The sequence below is a fragment of the Mustela nigripes genome, chromosome 14 (assembly GCF_022355385.1).
Source record: "Mustela nigripes isolate SB6536 chromosome 14, MUSNIG.SB6536, whole genome shotgun sequence".
NCBI lineage: Eukaryota > Metazoa > Chordata > Mammalia > Carnivora > Mustelidae > Mustela > Mustela nigripes.
This window is the reverse complement of record NC_081570.1, coordinates 73382986-73401700: the sequence shown is the minus strand read 5'-3', so window position 1 is coordinate 73401700 and position 18715 is coordinate 73382986. Positions and strand designations below refer to the sequence as shown.

At 37.3% G+C, this 18715-nt stretch overlaps 1 protein-coding gene across 2 annotated transcripts in view; it reads right to left on the bottom strand.

The window, feature by feature from the left end:
- HS2ST1 (heparan sulfate 2-O-sulfotransferase 1) overlaps positions 1-18715 on the bottom strand; it is a 173411-nt gene that overhangs the window by 11167 nt on the left and 143529 nt on the right. For both annotated transcript variants that reach the window (XM_059375304.1, XM_059375305.1), the window contains exons 3-4: positions 17368-17453; positions 8435-8573 (exon numbers count right to left, since the gene is read on the bottom strand). In XM_059375304.1, coding sequence (XP_059231287.1) covers positions 8435-8573; positions 17368-17453 — 225 coding nt within the window. The remainder of the gene's footprint in view (positions 1-8434; positions 8574-17367; positions 17454-18715) is intronic.

The following is an 18715-nucleotide window of genomic DNA, read 5'->3' as shown; positions in this document are numbered from 1 at the left end:
ATTATGTTCTCTCTCAACTCTTTGAAGGATCAAGCAGTATGCATTTGTGTCCTCCACAGCACATTATCTATTGCCATACAAATTGTGCAATCGGTAGTTACAAATGATTGCAAAGACATCATTTTCAGGGATTTTCATAAATATTAAAGGCACATTTCTAATGAGGATGAAGATCGAGGCAGGAACATTTTTTCATGAAGCATTCTGACAGTCCTTAGAGTTCTCTCAAATTCTCTTAGGATCTCTCTGTAGCTAGCTAGATACATATACCAAATTATAGATACATACACACACACACACACACACACACACACAAAGTGAAAACACCTTAGTTTACTCTTAAGACTCAATAAACCCCATTTCAGTGGCCCTAAAATTATTTCTGAATTTTACAAGATGGTCCGACTTAGATGTACTGGCCTAAGTCACTTTATAAAAAGTAGTTTTATTATCATTTATGCCAACTTGTAACTCATAACAATAAAAAAAACCCCGATGTATGTATCTGTCTCTACCATGTTTCAATTTCCAAGAAATCTCAGGCTCAATGACCTGAGTGATGATATACTAGGTTTCTGATTCCATGCCGACCCAATTTAAAGAGGATCCGAGGTCATAGTGAGGTGCCTACGGAGCTCAGAGGAAGTTCTCTGCTTCCTTACACCTCTACCTGATTAGAGTCCCCGACAGAAAATAAACAAATTATTAAAGTGATTGTGGGAGAACGCACAATCTCTGCTACCATTTCGTGTGCGTAAGATTCAAAGACATTGAAAAGATTTTGCTTAAATATAAGATTAAAATGATGCAGTATTAAAAATTTCCATAGAGTTACTCAACTTTGGGAATTTACACATCCACTACTGGAATAAAAACTGATTAATGAATAAGCATGCATTAAATTCTCTAGTTAGCCAACTTCTAATTCCTGTGCTCTTGAAGTGTTTTAGTATTTCAAAATAAAACAATGTGTACATAATCTTTAAGTATATTTCTGGCTAGTAGTTTTAAATCTGCTAGCCCACTCGGGCAGTCTCTAAAAGTCACTCTTCCATTCTTTCCAGAGTCATGGAGTTTTAGCCTTGCAGCTAGGTACAGGCATGTTACTTACTAAGTCCTTGTCAGTGGACTTAAGGCAGAAGTGATATGAGTACGTTCTGGGCCTCTTGGTTAAAAGAAATTGCTTGCCCTCCACTTCCTTCCTTCCCAACAGGCTGGAAGGCAGAAGTAGTGGTGACCCTAATTCAACCAAGCACTTAAGGACAACTTCCTAAAGAAAGGCGGAATAACAATATGGAAGGAAAGTAGGTCCCTGAATAACAGTGTGGAGTGAAAATTGCTCTAAGAGTCTGGACCCCTCCCTTTTAGGCTTTTAAGTATGATAAAAATGATCTAATTTAGGGGCACCTGGGTAGCTCAGTAGGTAAAGCTTCTGACTTCAGCTCAGGTCATGAGCTCTGGGTTCTGGGATGGAGCCCCATGTGGAGCCCTGTGTCCCTCATGCTCCATGCTCAGCAGGGAGTCTGCTTCTCCCTCTCCCTTTCCTTCTGCCCCTTTCTCCCTGCTCATGCTCTCTCTCTCTCAAATAAATAAAATCCTTAAATAAATAAAATAAATAATCTTACTTAAATTATTTGGGCTTCTTTTAGAAGCTTAGTATCTACTTTAATTCACCTAACAAATATTTTCTTAGACAATATAAAAGTAGAAAAATAGATTGGGGTTTGCTTCATCTTTGGGGGAGGAATTTTGCTCCTATCAACTAAAAGAAACAATCCAAATGCAGCCAGTAGCAAGGAAGACATGGAGAAAAGAAGAGACCATGAAAAAGCAGAAACTGGTGAACATACACATGTGCCAGATTTTAGCATAACAGTAATTCTCCCTTTTCTACATGTATGTTTGATGAATAAAGTCAACCAAGTATTTCCTAGTGAGAGAAGCTGGATGAAGACAACTCAATCCCATCTTTATCACACACAACTTGATGATTCAGTCCACTAAGATCACCAAGATGAGATGCTGCACTGACTCCTCAGCAGTGACATCAGCACTTGGGCTTCCATACCCATAACACTTAAGGCTGTCACTCAAATCCATGACCATCAGAATCTTCCTATTAGCCTTCTCCTACATTTTGGTCATATCTCAGAAATTGGATTTTCTATACATAAATATTTCTCTCTTCTAAAATCTGAAGTCCTTCAAATAAAAGGCAGAAATAAAAATACTCCAGACTCTCTTCCCCTCCCACAAAACCCAATTCAGTACACCACAGAAACAAAAAATTATGATCAGTTTTTTCACTTAAAAACCATCTATGTTTAGAAAGAACAATTCATTGTGAGCAAGATCCAGATGTTTTTAAAAGCATGAATATCAAAATGTTCTTTAGATTATTAGTTTAGATATTTAACTCCTAAAACTGAAGTTAAAAAAAAAATGTAATCAAAATGTGATGCTTGACAGTGATGGCAATTATATTTATATTGAAATCCTTTTCTGCAAAGGATCTGGCTTTACACTTTATACAGAAAACTGAAGCTAAGAGTAAGCTCCCTGGATTTCCTGCTTGGACAAAAGCTTATCTGCATCTCTAGCCCACTGCTGCCCTCATCTTTAAAGAGGTATTTCCTTCTCCTATCTTTGAACACCATCCTCACCGCCTTCTGAGACCCTGCTCCAACAGTTTTTCTCTAGTCTATTGTATTAGGCATCACCCCTGCTCTCTTTAGATATATAATATGCCCAAGTGTCTGTCATCTTAAAGAAACATTTCCTGATGCTTTTTGTTTCTTCTAAAGCCAAACTTCTATCTCAAGAGTGGTCTTTCCTCTAGGTCTTCACTTCATTTCTCAGTTACTCCCCGGCCCTTTGGATTCTAATTACATTACTTTCTCAAATATCCCTAATGACCTCCCCAGTGACAAATCTAAGGGACAGTTTTAAATCCTCAAATTGCTAACTTCTTCACAAGTGAAATTATTTTCCCATCTACTTGGACTCATCGGGTTTGCCTTCTGATTCTTTTACCGCAGGCTCCTTGTCACGCTCCTCACTCTCTGCCTACTCCTTAAAGGTTAGCATACCCCAGAGCTACATATTGGCTCCCCTTCTTTTTCATTTGGTCCTCCTTTCATATTCTAGGTCTTCCAAGTGCAATTTCATTCGATCTCTTGTTTCAATTCTCACCTATTGCTGATGACTCCCAAATCTATAATTTAGTTCAGACCTATTTTTTGAGATACAAATACAATTTTTAGTGGATACCTCCACTTACTTATACATGACTAAGAAATAATGTCCAAATTGAACTCATTATCTCTTTCTTCAACTCCATGATAACTGACCCTTCTGTTTTCTCTCTTTTGATGAAAGGAAACACCTATGGTCCCATAAGAAACCGGGAAAGAAGACAAGTGAACGCTGACCCTGGGTTGTGCACCTTTGACTGAGATAGAGAATACTGGTCTATCTGAAGCTTTCAAATAAAAATGGGCTGTAAAGAATTATATTGCTTTCCTGTGATGCTTTTTACATATAAAATACTAACTATCCAAATAATAACTTTTTCACATGTCTTTGTGAGACACAATTGTAAAATTGATGTTCCATAAACAAACATGGGTCAGGGGACTGTGAATTGGTAAGAATGGTGGAGGCAGAATTTTGTAAGTTAATGAGAAAATCAGGCAGCACGAAGTATGGATTTCTTCTAACCTCATTACTGCGTTTTATAAACTAATACATACTTTTAGGTAGAATATTCTAAATTCACTATAATACTTATAGCTTGTCAATAAGTCTAGTTAATTTAGAGTAAGAAATTTAAAAAAATACAAATTGGAATAGGAACTGTAATCCCAATAGCAATGAGTCCTTTCTTTTTTTTAAAAGACTTTATTTACTTATTTGACAGAGAGAGATCACAAGTAGGCAGAGAGGCAGGCAGAGAGGGAGGGGGAAGCAGGCTCCCTGCTGAGCAGAGAGCCCAACGTGGTATTTGATCCCAGGACCCTGAGATCATAACCCCAGCCAATGGCAGAGGCTTTAACCCACTGAGCCACCCACCCACCCCATGTACTTCTTAATAAACATAAACTGATTCTCCTTTAGATTGTTATTTAGAGCATGTAACTATTAACTCTTTCTAGAAATATGACCCTCTCCCCTTGGTGTTCCACTAACAAAACAACAGTTAGTAAAAAATATTTAATAATCTATAGGGCAGTTCAAAACCAAAATATTTATAAAATTAAGAAAATGTGAGTGATGAGAATTATAGGCACAGTTAATATTCCTCAGAAGCCATAATAAGTCCTACATTGAACAAAGAACTGAAGTTATTCAAATGTGGGTATCTGGCCGATATCTTCTCAAAATGAACAAAGTGTACCTGCCCCTTGGCAGAAAACAACTGACAGTGCTAGTAGCTCAGCGGTCCCCAAATGGAGCTGTTTTGACCCAGCAGGTGACATCTGGCAAGGTCTGCACACATTTTTCAGTTCTCACCACTGGGATGTGTGGAGGGATGCTACTAGTTAGAGGTCAGGGATACTGGTTAATATCCTACGTGTACAAGCAGCCTCTTATGACAAGTTGTCTGGCCCAAAACAACAACAGTGTCGAGGCTAAGAAATCCTGTGGCAGCTGGTGACAAAAGTTAAGCTTTCAAGCAAAAATAAAAAATTTTGGAAAACTCAATCTGCCCCCATAAGTCTGACAGTTTCCCAATATGTAAAGACTTCTCTGATGAGATCAGTAGTGATATTAATGAATGTCAATTTCTGATATTGTATAATAAAATGTGTCAACATCTGGAAGGTCCACATAACTTAGTGATGAATATATTTCCAATGGCCAATGCATGATGATATATAAATATATAAATGGATTTTAATGTAGCAGAACATAAAAAGTTCACTGCTGTGGTTTCAGATTTCTTATTAGTGTGGTATTAAAGAAGAACACCCACAGTCTTCTAAAAAAGGCTCTTAAAATCCTCCGTTTTCAAATTACATATCTATGTAAACCTGGGTTTTCTTTATACATTCAACCAAAAGAACATATTCAACAGATGGATTCAATAGCAGATATGAAAATCCAACTGTCTACATTAAGCCAGATATTTTTAAAAAGTTGCAAAAATGTAAAATACAACTCTATACGTTTTGGAAAAAGGGTTATTTGCATTAAAATACATTATTTATGTTACCATATGATGGGCTTCCTACTCTTACTTTCAAATTAGTATTTTAAAATTTCCCAGTAAACTGGTGTATTTATTGATATTGGCAAATGTCACACAAACAAAAGCTCTTTGGGGGTTCCCAATAACTTAACAGTAAATGGAGTTCTAAGACTACAAAGTTTGAGAATCACTGATTTCTCTATATAGTTCTTTAATGCTTGCCTCTGTATTATTTAATATACATTTTTTCCAGGCCCTGGACATTATATTAAGTAAACCTCCAGTCACAAATACAAAGAACAGAGTATTTGAAATCGCCATAATAAGACAAATCTTCTGTTCTTTACAGGATCAGCTGAAAGCTATCATAAGTATACATGTCCCTGAAATGTGTTTGAAATTACTGTTTGCCAGTGAAAGGAAGAAGCAGTTTAGATTATCAGGTACTGCAGTTTAAAACACAATAGTTGCCATGAGTGCTGAGCTGAATACTGCCTAATATACTTCCAAGTATCACTTAATACAATTTAATGGAAATGAAGCCAATGCAAGGAAGTATTTCCAGCCTTTGCCAGGTACTTCCTACGTCATCACAGCCACCTTTTAATCGCTCTTATCTTCAAATATGCTGCCATTTAAAAAATGTTATATGCCATTCAGTCTTATCAACTCTCTATATATGAGTTTATTAATGAATGAAAGCTCTTTCCAGTTAAAGATATGGAGTTATTTACAATAAAACAACATTATTTAACTAATGAGGTCCCAGAATGTTGCCAATACTTGTATCATGAGAAACAAGACAAATTATTAAAAATGTGTATGTTTCAATACATTTCAAGACCAAAAGGTCCATTTTGCCTATTATAAAGCAAAGTAATTGTTCTCTTTAATAAAGCATTTGTAGATGGCCCTGTCTTCATGAGAATTAATGTAATACAAAAGTATTTTGCTGATTTACTAATATCACATCTAAATAAACAGGTATATTAATATGTATTTTATAATGACATAAAACCAAAGACAAAACCAAAAACAAACCAAACCCTATCATTATCAGGGTGAAGAATGGTTAAGTCTCGAGGCTCGGAGGGCATATCTACCTAAATCTTTCAAATATGAAAGGAAAATGATGTTAAAGTATTTGCCTGAATTTTTCTGTAGGTATTGAGAATGCAACTTGGGAACATCTCTCATATACAAATGTTGGGTAGAATATTGTATTCCCTACCTCCTTTTTAAAGGGAATAGAGTGCTTAAGAGTACCTGGGTTTAAATTCCAGCTCTACCATTTACTGGTAGTACAATGCTGTACAAGGTACTTAACCTTTCTGTGCCTCAGTTTCCTTATCTGTAAAATAAAGACAATAACAGCAGCTACCTCACAGAACCATTGTACAGGCTACCTGAAAAAATACATATAAAACAGTGCTTGTTATAAATGTGAACTAATAGTGTTATATTAAGTGTTACTATTACCCAATTTCCCAAACTATATAGGTCAGCCACCACTAAACCATAGTATCCAGGACTGACAGTGACAGATGGTGCATGTAGGAACCAATGGAACTGGAAATCTTCTCTTTACCCACACTAATACTCCTTTGGTCAAAGGAGAGAGATGGATATTAACATCTATCAAGTAAAAACACTATAAATCAAAGGGCTAAAATTTAAAAAAAAAAAAAAAAGGAAGGAAGGACGGAAAGAAGCAAGAAGGAAGGAGGAAGGGAAGAAAGGGAAGAAGTGTTGGAGTGAATTTAGAAATAACTATCAACAAATTCTAAAGTACCAGATCACAAGAGTTGTATTACTCCATTTTTCCATTTTATAAAATGCTGTTGAATCACCATAATAACCTAAGTATACATATACATTTTAGAAGATTAACTAATACTAAGAGATCAGTAGATGCCATCCACCCCCCCCCCCCCCCCAAAAACACAAAAGGTCTGGTCAATTATCTGTGTTTGGATCAGTACCTTGTGCCTAAAGCTTTAAGACTAAGGAAAGGAACAGCAATTTCTAGAAAAGAGAAAAAAGTAAATAAAACAAAATAAATCACCTCCTCATGTGACACACAAGGCACATAAAACTTAAGTGAAAAATTGCTGGATGTTAACTATTATATCAGGTATCTCGCATCATGATTACACAACACTTTAGGTTCAAAAGGTGCAGAATTCACTCATTCAACTCATTTGCTAAGCACTTACCAGATGAACTAGGCACTGTGCTAAACACTAGGGAAACAAGGAAGAATGAAATCTAGCCCCCGCTTCAGGAAGTTCAGAACCTCCTGGAGAAGACATATGGAAACAAATAACTCAAATACCACAAATAAATGCTTTAAAAAGGGGGTTTGAATGGAGTGCTCCAGGAGCCTTAAAAGTATGACTAACTGCCTCTGGGGCACCAGAAAAGATTTCACTGAAGAGTTAACATCTGAGCTGGCCCTAAAAAGTGGACAATTTTCCAGAGTGAAGGAGAAACATTCTAAATATGGGGAACAACACATGTGCCCAAAGTACATGGTGACAGTAAGCATGGAGGACAGCAACACTTCTTGTGGCTGAAGCACTGGGCGTCTGAGGGAAAAGGCAGCAGGAGAAGTCAGTCTCAGATTATGTCAGACTGTGTCTCTTGTGCTTTGAGCCAACTTGTGAGCAATGGGGTCCCAGTAAAAGTGTCCCACAAGTAAAGTGACACATCAGTTTGGTTTCTCAGGAAAATAAAACTGGTGCTACTCTGGGGGATGCACTTAAAGAGAAGACAACCCAATTCTGAACCTGCTAATAAGAACGAACTCTGGGACTATTCTCATCTCATCTGAAAAATACCAGCTGCTTCAGCAAAACGGTGTTCCCAAATCGATGAGCACAAATCACAAATCAATATAAACTGCCACCATCGAGACTAAAAGAACCAAAGTACAATACACAAAACTCCTGATATGAATGAAGAATTACAACAGTCTCACAGAAAATCGTTAGGACTATAGTAAGAGAAATATTCAGCCCTGGAACCAAAGTAAAGTATCTTTTTGAAAGAACAAAAAATTATGTGTACACCAAAATATCAACTATAAGTTTTACTTTTGCTTCTTTATACTTTTGGGTTCTTTTCAAAATTTCCACAATAAGTAAGTAGTACATTAATAATAAAAAAAATTTTTAAAAACATACTGTTCATTGCAGTTGATAAACAATTATCTTTGTAAACATCCTAAAACTAAAATATTACCTTTTTGTCTCCTTGTTTTCGTCTTCTTAACCCTGGTCTATAATCATCTCCAAATCTCAGAAAGTAATAGTAAGAAACTAGCCTCTCGATAGGATCCCTTATGACATTAATGTAAATTGGCTTCTTCTTCACACCAAATCTGAAACAGAGCGAAATGTAAAAGGTAAAATCTCTATTTTCATTCTGTTTTGGGGTATCCTGAAATTAAAAGTTTGAGGTATAAATTCTATAAGGAAAGAAGAACATGAATTTATTTAAATAAACTAGAATATGTGGAGATAAGGAAACTGTTTATGATTATTTATGTTACAATACAGTACATGCCAGCACTGTTCAATACAGTGAAACAGGAAATAAGAATTTAAAAATTACTGCTGAAGATAAAGAAGAGAAGGGAAATTTGAATGAAAGACAATTTTAAATTTTACTGTCAAGAATTACATAAAACATTTTAATTTTATGTAGCAATAATTTTTCATTTCTGGCCCACCAAACCAGGCACCCGTTATCAATAGATACGTTAAATCCATACAAGTGTGACCACTAGAGTCTACCTTCTGCTATTGCTGATTTTAAAGACAAGAGCAAAAGACACTTGGTTTTCAGCACTGTTTCCTTGGGGAATGAGAAAGAAGTGAAGGAACAGAGGAGACAGAGAAGTCTTTTACTTTAGCAACCCATGCAACCCTCGGAATCGTCCAGCTGCCGCCTGTTCTAATATCCTCACTTGTTCCAGTCTTGAAACTTTTCGTGTTATCTTCACCTCTACTTTCATTTATTCTTCATTTAGTACAGTAACCAATTGTTTAGAGTTTTCTGCTGTCAGACTTCCCCACAGATCTGACCTGTCCTCATCACTCCCTTCTTTTCCACCACCGCCCTCTCCCAAGGTGTCTTGTTGGCATCACTGCAATAACCTCATTGGTTTTCTTGCAGCGATGTCTCTCCTTTTCAATCTACCTTCCAGGCCAATCCCCAACTGATATTACTAAAACAACATTTATTAGATCATTCTTCTTAGGAACTTGGAATCACTCAACTGTTTATGTTGACATCAAACCCAAACTCCTTTGGTTTCTAATGCCTTCTGGCCTATGTCTCAGGTACCATCTTATTGACCTTACTTTACTTTTAACTGTCCTCAAAGAAGAAACCATCTGTTAGAGTTAGGCCCACCCCTTCTACCTCTCCCAGCATATAACACATTCCTATTTCTCCTTACATGACTCTGCTCATTCTGTCTTCCTTAACTAGAATGTCATTCTCATTTTTCTATTCTTTCTATTACATTAATTCATTTGAAAAATACTTTTTTGGTGCACCCAGTACATGCCTGCACTATTCTCATACTAGGAGTACAGTGGTAAGAAAAAAAAAAGACAAAATTCCTTGCCCTAGTGGAGCCAACATTCTATTTGGGGGAGACAGAACATAAAAAATAAGTAAATATGTGAGATGGTAAAAAGTACTAAGGAAAAAAAAATGATGCAGTGAAAGGGAATAGGGACTGCCAGAAGTGGGGAGAGTACACTTCGAAATAGGGATTTCCAGGCAGGCCTCTGGAAGAGAATGTTCCTGGAGATGAAACTCCAGGAGTATGAGGCCCCACCCCTTGCAAGCTGCTAACTGCCAGGCATTTTCAAGAATAGCAAGGAGATGAGCCTGGCTGCAGCAGAATCAGAAAGTGAGTAGGGAAAAGGGGTTGGGGTGGAACAAGTACAGATCAGAGGTTTACAAGCATCAGGAGGGAAGCCAGAGTCAGCAGAGAAGTGTAACGATATGGGCTGCAATGTACGAGACGGTAACTATAGTTACCAACAGTGTATTGTAAATCTGAAGTTGCTATGCAGAGTAGATTTCGAATGTTCCCACCTGAAGAACAGCAACAGGATGGTAATTGTGTGACCTGAAGGATGTGTTAACTAACCTTACAGTGCTAAACACCAAACAATACATGTGTATCAAATCATCACACTGTATACCTCAAACTCACCCAATGTATATGTCAATACATCTCAATAAAGCAGGAGAGAAAAAAACCACCATTGGCTGCTGTTTGGGAACACAATGCAGAGGGGCAATAAAGAAGTCTTGTAAAGCCTAGGAAGCTTAGGGCTCCAGTGCTATCTGCTTTCATGGACACCTGCACCCAGGAGATACTGCTCTCAGGCAATTCCATTCATGGCTTATCCTACTAGTGTTTCTCTTGTAAGTCTTACAAGCCATCTGAGAACAGGCATAGCACTGTATACTTCTTTTATGTATTTCATAGGGCCGAGTAGACATAAATACTTGCCCGCTGATTAGTACTAATTTGAAAGATTAAAAAAAATTAGCAATCTCTCCTATAATAGGAATCACGATAAGAAATGAGAGACCTAAGCTTCAGTTGTATGACTCTGATAAGAGACAGTTAAAGTTGCTTATTCTTTTAACCACTCTTGATATGTTCATTCATCTGTTCACAGAAACCTTCAATTTTAGCTCACAGCTTATAACTTAAATTTCCTTTCTTACTAAAATCTTTTTCCAAAGGCACTAAAAAACATATAGCTAAACTAACCAATTTCACATTTCCCCATTACTTCTGCCCACTGCAATCAATGTCTTATACTCAGCAGGCACTCTATAAATGTTTTCTACTTGGTTCTTAAGCAAATGAGCAGTGAAAAGAGAGAGTATAGAAGAGAAAAAGCAAGGTGCCTGGATAGCTCGATTCTTTCAGCCTCTGAATTACTGAAAATTAACGAACCGGGAAATTCCTAATTTACAAATACGTTATATTCTATAAGAACCATTTGTGTGTGAGAAGGGGTCAGCGGTCTTCTAGCTCTTTTCTCACCACTAAGTGTCTCAAAGTCACTAAAATTCTGTGTATATAATGAAATACTGCAAACTACAGAAAGTCCCCTTGTCAAACATCATTGTATTAAAGCTGTGAGTTGGTTGATCAGAATAGGTATGCATTTTTTTCACTCAACTCAAAACCGATAATGCAGTAAACAATTTTCTCACAAGTTTTTAAAAGAGGAAGCAGTATCATTGCCAAATATATGGCACTGCCACCTTAGACATTACAGTAGAAGCTCCATGAGGGCAGGGACTGCTTCCCTCTTATTCATGGCTTTATCATTAGTGTCCAGCACAGTGCCAGGCACACAGGTGTCAAATATCACAGAATGAGTTGAATAGACTGCTGGGAAGTAACCACTTAGGCAGCCTTTCTGTAGGACAGAGTACTCAGCAGCAAGAGGAGCCAGGGTCGGGGGGGCGGAGGGAGACATCAGAAATATACAGTTGAGGGGCACCTGGGTGGCTCAGTTGCTTGAGCTCTGGACTCTTGGTTTCAACTTGGGTTGTGATCTCGGGGTCGTGACATCAAGCCCCGTGTAAGGCACCACGCTCAGTGTGGCATCTGCTTCAGATTCTCTGTCTCCCTCTCCTTCTGCCCTTCCCACTCATGCTCTTTCTCTCTCTCAAATCAATCAGTCTTGAGAAGAGATGAGAAGAGAAAAAGAGAAGAAAAACAAAAACAAAAACAAAAACACATTTGCTACCTTAACTGAGAGAGTGGAGAGTCTTAATACTAGGTAGTTACAAAGAGGGGAAAGCACAGGATGATGGGACAATGACTCCAACCTTAAAACTGTGAGACTGCCTGGGAACCCCTTTACCATCTCCATTAGCTAGTGACTACCGCGAGTCATTCTCTTGGGAATTACCTCCTTCCCATATAATCTCCCACCACTGCTTCCTCTCTTTTCCTCCCCACCCTCCCAAGTCCCTGACATGTGGGACAGACAGCAATTCTTACCAAGTGGCACTGAAAAGGAGATATGGCACTTTACAAAATTCTTCTTGCTGTCTGGAAACGACTTTCTGGGGCATGGCTCTGGTGGCATTTACATGTATGAAGTATGATTTGAATGAGATAACATGTATGAACTCATTCTGAAGATGGATAAGACTCTTATTTATATATTAGGGTATGGTTATATAAACATGGAGGCAAGAGATTCTAACAGAAAACAGGCATGACAAAAATAGCATCTGGGTCATTCAACTCGGCTTCTTAGGAAACAAGCATCCTTTTAGGTTTGTGGGTTTAATTCTTCTGCCAACCAGGTAGTTTTGCACAGGGAGAAAATGTTCTCTATGGTTGTGAACTCCACATTTAACCCTGGCTGGGCATCTGAGCTGTTCCTCGGGAGGGCTCAGGTAAAGAAAAGATAATCCATCTTCATTCCAGAGATATAAACTATTATTGACCTGTTAGAACATGATCTTCCTAGGAAGAGAACAGCACATTTGGTAGGAAGCTGTGATGTTCTATAAAGATTAAGAGGCAAAAAATATAATCTTAATAGCAGGTTTGTAAGAAGATATTTTAGAGACCTTATTCTTGCCACATCAGCATATGGGGTATGGCAAAGCATGGAACATGATCTAGGCTCATGTCTTTACACCTACACTCTACACAATTGGGATAAACGAGTACACGTTGAGAATGGTTAAAAGAACAAGAGTGCATACTCAGAACATTTGAATGGGACCTGGTCGTCTGACTGGACAAAGCCTACATGGAACGTGATGAAGCTGCAAGAGGGCTGACTAACCTTTGGAAAGCACAATGCTTTGTGATTTCTGCTTCATCCTAGATTTAACCTCTCTAGGAAAGCAGCGGTCTCACTGGGGACACTGATATCTTATATATAATTACTCTGGACTGTCTTGGCCCTAAAGGGTTCAGAGAAACTGCCAAATCCTTCCCCATGTGGCAGGTTCCCGTGATCTTGTTTCAAAAACAGAGAATGACCTGTTGGTATTTGTTGGTCCCACTGGTGATGTTGTGATTTTTGCAGTAGTTATTTACCTCTTAAAAAGGGCATTCATCTATTATGCATCTGTTAGAATTGCCCAAACTTTAAAAAAGGAAAAAAAAAAAAAAAGCCCTAACAATACCAAATTCTGGCAAGAATGCATGGCACCTGGAACTCTCATACACTGCTGGTGAGATTGCAAATAGCACAGCCACACGAAAAAACAGTTTTGCAGTATTTTATAGAGTTACTCTACAACCCAGCAATCCCACATTCTATACACCAAAGAGAAATGAAGACATAGGTCCACAAAAAATCTACATGCAAATGTTCTAGCAGCTGTACTCATTAGCACCAAAAGCTGGAAACAATCTGAGTACTCAGAAACTGGTGGATGGATGAAGACTGTGGTGTATCCACACAATGGAATACTGTTCCTCCAAGAACTAACCACTGATAGATGCATACATTGGACAAATGTCAAAAGCCTTATGTTAAGTGAAAGAAGCCCAACTCAAAAGACCTGGTGACTGATCAATGTATGTGGTGAAGAAAGGGGTTATCCAAGATGACGCTAGTTTCTGGCTTTGATATCTTTTTTTTTTTTTTCTTAAGATTTTATTTATTAGACGGAGAGAGAGAGAGCAAGCGAGCAAGAGCACACCAGCAGGGGGAGCAGCAGAGGGAGAGGAAGAAGCAGGCTCCCTAATGCTGGACTCCATCCCAGAACCCTGGGATCATGACCTGAGCCGAAGGCAGACGCCTAACCGACTGAGCCACCCAGGTGCCCTCTGGCTTTGATGTCTTGGTAAAGAAAAATGGGCAAACTTCCCCAAAGGGAATAATGGGGGCAAAGACAGAGTCCTGAGCAATGCCTTATTAAGAGTTGAGAATAAGAAGGGCCAGCATGGATTCAGACAGGGAGCAGAAAACACCAGAAAGACAACGTGGTAACTGAGAGAAGACAGAATTATAAAAGAACATAACACTGCTTTGTGTGAGACATGAAACCTACTGCTTCACATACATTATCATATTTAATCCTCACAACCACCAGGAAGTAGTTATTTTAATTAGTGTCACTTCACAAATGGGGAAAAGGCAGATCTGCAGTGATGCGCCTGAAACCGCAGAGCCAGTAAGAAATGGGAGGATTTAATGGCAGATCTCCCTGCCTTGGGAGACTGCCCCTAAGCCATCTACAGCATCAGTGTTGTAGAAAGAGCTGGTCCAAGGTCAATAAAAAGGCAACTCTTGCATATTGCCTGTAATGATTACAATAACTTAAGAAATGTTTCTGTAATGTTGTGACATATTTGCTGGAAGTGAGAAAAAATGGTGCAAACACAAACTTTATTAGGCCTAAAATCTTGTCGTTTTAATACTCTCTAGGGTATTTCAGACCTAGTGAAGCTTTCAGTTATGTGTTTCTTGCCCTGACATATCTGCTCTTTACTGACTCACCTCAGTTGTTCTGAGAAAGACAACAGGGGTGGTATGGAGAAACCAGAATGACAGTGGTAAACACCCATATTCATTTCTGGGGATAACCACAAAGGCACACACCTGACATGCACCTGAATAAGACTGTTGTATCAAAAATAATTTTCACTGGGGGTGGAAGGCCTGGAGAGGGTGGTGGGGTTATGGACACTGGGGAGGGTATGTGCTATGGTAAGTGCTGTGAAGTGTGTAAACCTGGAGATTCACAGACGTGTACCCCTGGGGCTAAAAATACGTTATATGTTTATAAAATTTTTTTTTTTTAAATTCAAATATCTAAGACAGATGCTGACATGTCACCCATAGGTAGCTAGATTACAGAAAATCTCAGCAGACTGACGGAAATCAGCATTCACAAAGTTTTCTTTCAGCTGAATACTACTCACTATAAAGGAAAATATGACTGAAATAAATGAAAGAGGTGTTCTAATGTTTTTATTTTGTAAAGTTTGAAATCAAAGTTGAGGTAATAGATGCTGCTGGTAAGGAGTATGAATGTAAAAAGGGAGGATGATCTGTTTATAATGAAATATAATGAACTGATAAATACAGAAAAAAATGTGGCTTCAGTGAACTGAGGATAAGAACTACAACTTATTTATTCAACTTTATATTACCTGTACTCTATGACATTTTGAAAATGTCCAATCTATACAAATTTTTTAGTGAAAAATTTCTAAATTTATGACATTAGTGATATTTGTATCATTTTAAAAACTGTGCTGTCCACCAACTGAAATGAAAACAAAGGTAATTGAACACGAAAGAGAAAAATGAAAAAGGGAACGACAAAATGTGCTTAAAAAAAATCGGGAATAAGACTAAGTACAAAAAGCAAGACAGAACAGGAATACGAACTTGGAACAAGGAGAGGTTTCTGTTATGCTACAGTTCTGAATAAAACCAGAAAACTAGAGCCAAAACATGGCTTGAACACATATAGGTTTACAAATAAAATGTGTACTTCTTAGTGATCACTAAACCAGAAATCACTTTTCATTTTTTATTGTCTTTACCTGCTTCCTGGGTTTCTTGGGATATACTGAGTTTATATGCTTTAAGGGACTCTTTTAAGGCAACTGAAAAGCTAAGTGATTAAATATTTCTTTCACCAAATTTGATTGTTCTCTCCTGAAGGCAAGTATTTTAATGGATTCCACAAAGTACTATGGCAGTCAAGAATATGTTTTGAAGAATAAAAGTATTCTAAAAATTGGTAAGGTGATGTTTCTTTCCTCTTCCTTACTCTTCACAGTTACTAGGTCTGTCAAACTAAAATTTATTTTAAAAGATACTAGTTACATCTACAATAGTTCTTGACTATATACATCAAAATACATTCTCGCTAGGTGATTTCTTTCAGATGTTTGTTTAAAATCTTGTAAAAGTCTACTGAAATTTTTCACAATACTTTTCACTTCCAAAAACACGAGACCAATTATGAAAATATTCAAAACCTTAAACATTCATGTTAGTATTTAATAAATGAGATTAATCTTTTCAAGAAACTTTATACTTTTCAACTGCAAGAACCCCAGCATACACCAGAGCTTCAAGTAAAAGACTTGCCAAAAGCAAAAGCACTCAATATATTATTTTAATAATGGAAACCTCAAGTATTAGAAACTAAGCTGTGTGTGGAAAAAATAAATCATTTAGGTGGAAGGATAACAGACATTCAATTGAAGGATAATGCAGCCCTGAGGGAAAATATGCATATGAATGGAGTTTATGAAATTGGTTCAGTGCCTCTGCAAAGAAAAAATAATTAATTTATTTTAAAGCTACCTATAAAATGTTTTCAATATTGCAGTATGAATTATTTACAGAAAACTGTACATCTAATTTTAAAGCTACCATTTTACTGAAATATCTTGAGTACTATGGAACTAGAAATAAAAATACATTGTTTCATGTATGTAATATCTGGGAGATTCCCCTTTAATTACTTGCTCTTCAAAAAGTTACGGGTTAGTACCTAAATCAGTAATAATTCATTCAACTCTTTTTCTTTTCAAATTTAGTAAGTTAAAATAACTGGGATACCAACTTAATTTTCAAATTTGACACAGAATACTCTAGAGTTGACAAATACATGAGAGTATATTACTGTGAAATTATGACTACTAATGAAATGACTGAGGGAATATGTCTGAGCTTAAATCATTTTAAAAATACATTTTAAATATGTCTTTTAAGTTAGTAAGGCTGTTGGGGAAAAGATCTGGATTTGAAGTTTTACCATAATGCTACAAAAAAACATTCAAATGGATCCACAAAATAACCCATGTTTAGAATATTCCTCTTGCTCCCCTAAAATAAGTCACTTGCTTATACAAGACACATAAACAGAATGATAAATAACTTTAGAGTATCACCTATATTTAGTCTACTTCGAATTTCTAAAATTACTGTGACAATAATCAACTTATGAACACTAGAGGGCAGTAAAACACCAGAAGGTGTATTTAAATTACATCTCTAAATGTGGCAAAGGCAAGCCAGTACCTTTTTTAAAAAATCAGAATCATAACAATTTAATAAATATGTTTCTTTTTAGGTTGCTAAAGTATAAAGCATTCTTTAGCATGTCATTTTGGTACAACTTACTTTGCAAAATCCAAATAAGAAACATGTCCATGATAAAACCCTGGTTTCATCTCTTTCCAGGAAGTTATATTCTTTACAAAGCGTACCTAAAACAGAAGAACACACTCATTACTGAAGTTCAATATAAAAGAAAATGAAATCTGATGATAGCAAAATACTTTCCATTTAGACATTTAAAACAAATCACACCAGTTTGACAATTACAAAGCTTGAAACACAGGTTTCAACTAAGGAGAGCACAGTGTGATCTGTAATTACCAATTCATCACAGAGGGAGCTATTATCACCACACTCAGAGGAGTGAGAAAGAATCCTGAAAGAAAAAACCCACACAGTGCAATCATTACAATGCTGCACAGTAAGTAATTCACTTGGGTGAGGGGAGGGTGGGTACCAACACACGACCAAGTCTGTTTTTTACTCCCAGAGATTTGTTATTCATAAAAACTCATACTTATTAACGGCTCAACAAATAAAAACAAAAAGTAATCCTCAAACCAAAATGATTACAGAAAAGATGATGATTTTCAGAGGCCTTTAAAGAATAAAGAGCAGATATCATCAGCTCATTGATAAAAAAAGTATAAATATGCTGAAAAAATTTTTTTCTTAAAGCTTTTATTTATTTGACAGATCACAAGCAGGCAAAGGCAGGCAGAGGCAGGCAGAAGGGGGGGGGGAGCAGAATCCCTGCTGAGCAGACAGCCTGATGCGGAGTTTGATCCCAGGACCCTGAGATCATGACCTGAGTTGAAGGCAGAGGCTTAACCCACTGAGCCTCCCACCCTGCTGAAAAAAATTTTAAGAGCTGATTAATATAGAGCTTGATAAGCCTAAGTATCACTAGCTACAAAGCAGTGATACACTATTTCTCAAAGAAAAATGGCATGTATTTTTGATATGCAAATTTATGCATGATAAGCAGCAAACAGTTGAGAATGTCTTCTAGGGACTAGGTACAGTGTGGTGGTGAAGGTGGAAGGGTCGGAAGGGTCGGGAGCCCACCATCCTAAACTGCACTGAAATCTTCTGCAAGCTGTGACCTCAGCCTGGAGCACAGGCCTGTGAACTGCATATTTCTGACACCTTATCAATCTTGCATTTACATTTTAGAAGAGTTAGTCACATGGAGATACACTGGACCACTTCTACCAGATTAGTCAATAAATTAATGGCAATGAATGACGATGGATGCCTCCCAGAAAAGGCCTATTGGTAGTGCAGAGCACAAAACAGTGCAGAAGTAGCCACATGTCAGAGAAGTGAGCTAGGGAAAAACAGAAAGTTCTGGGGAAATTTATTTTTTAGGGGAGGCATTAATAACTCATATACTGTGGTGCCTGGGTAG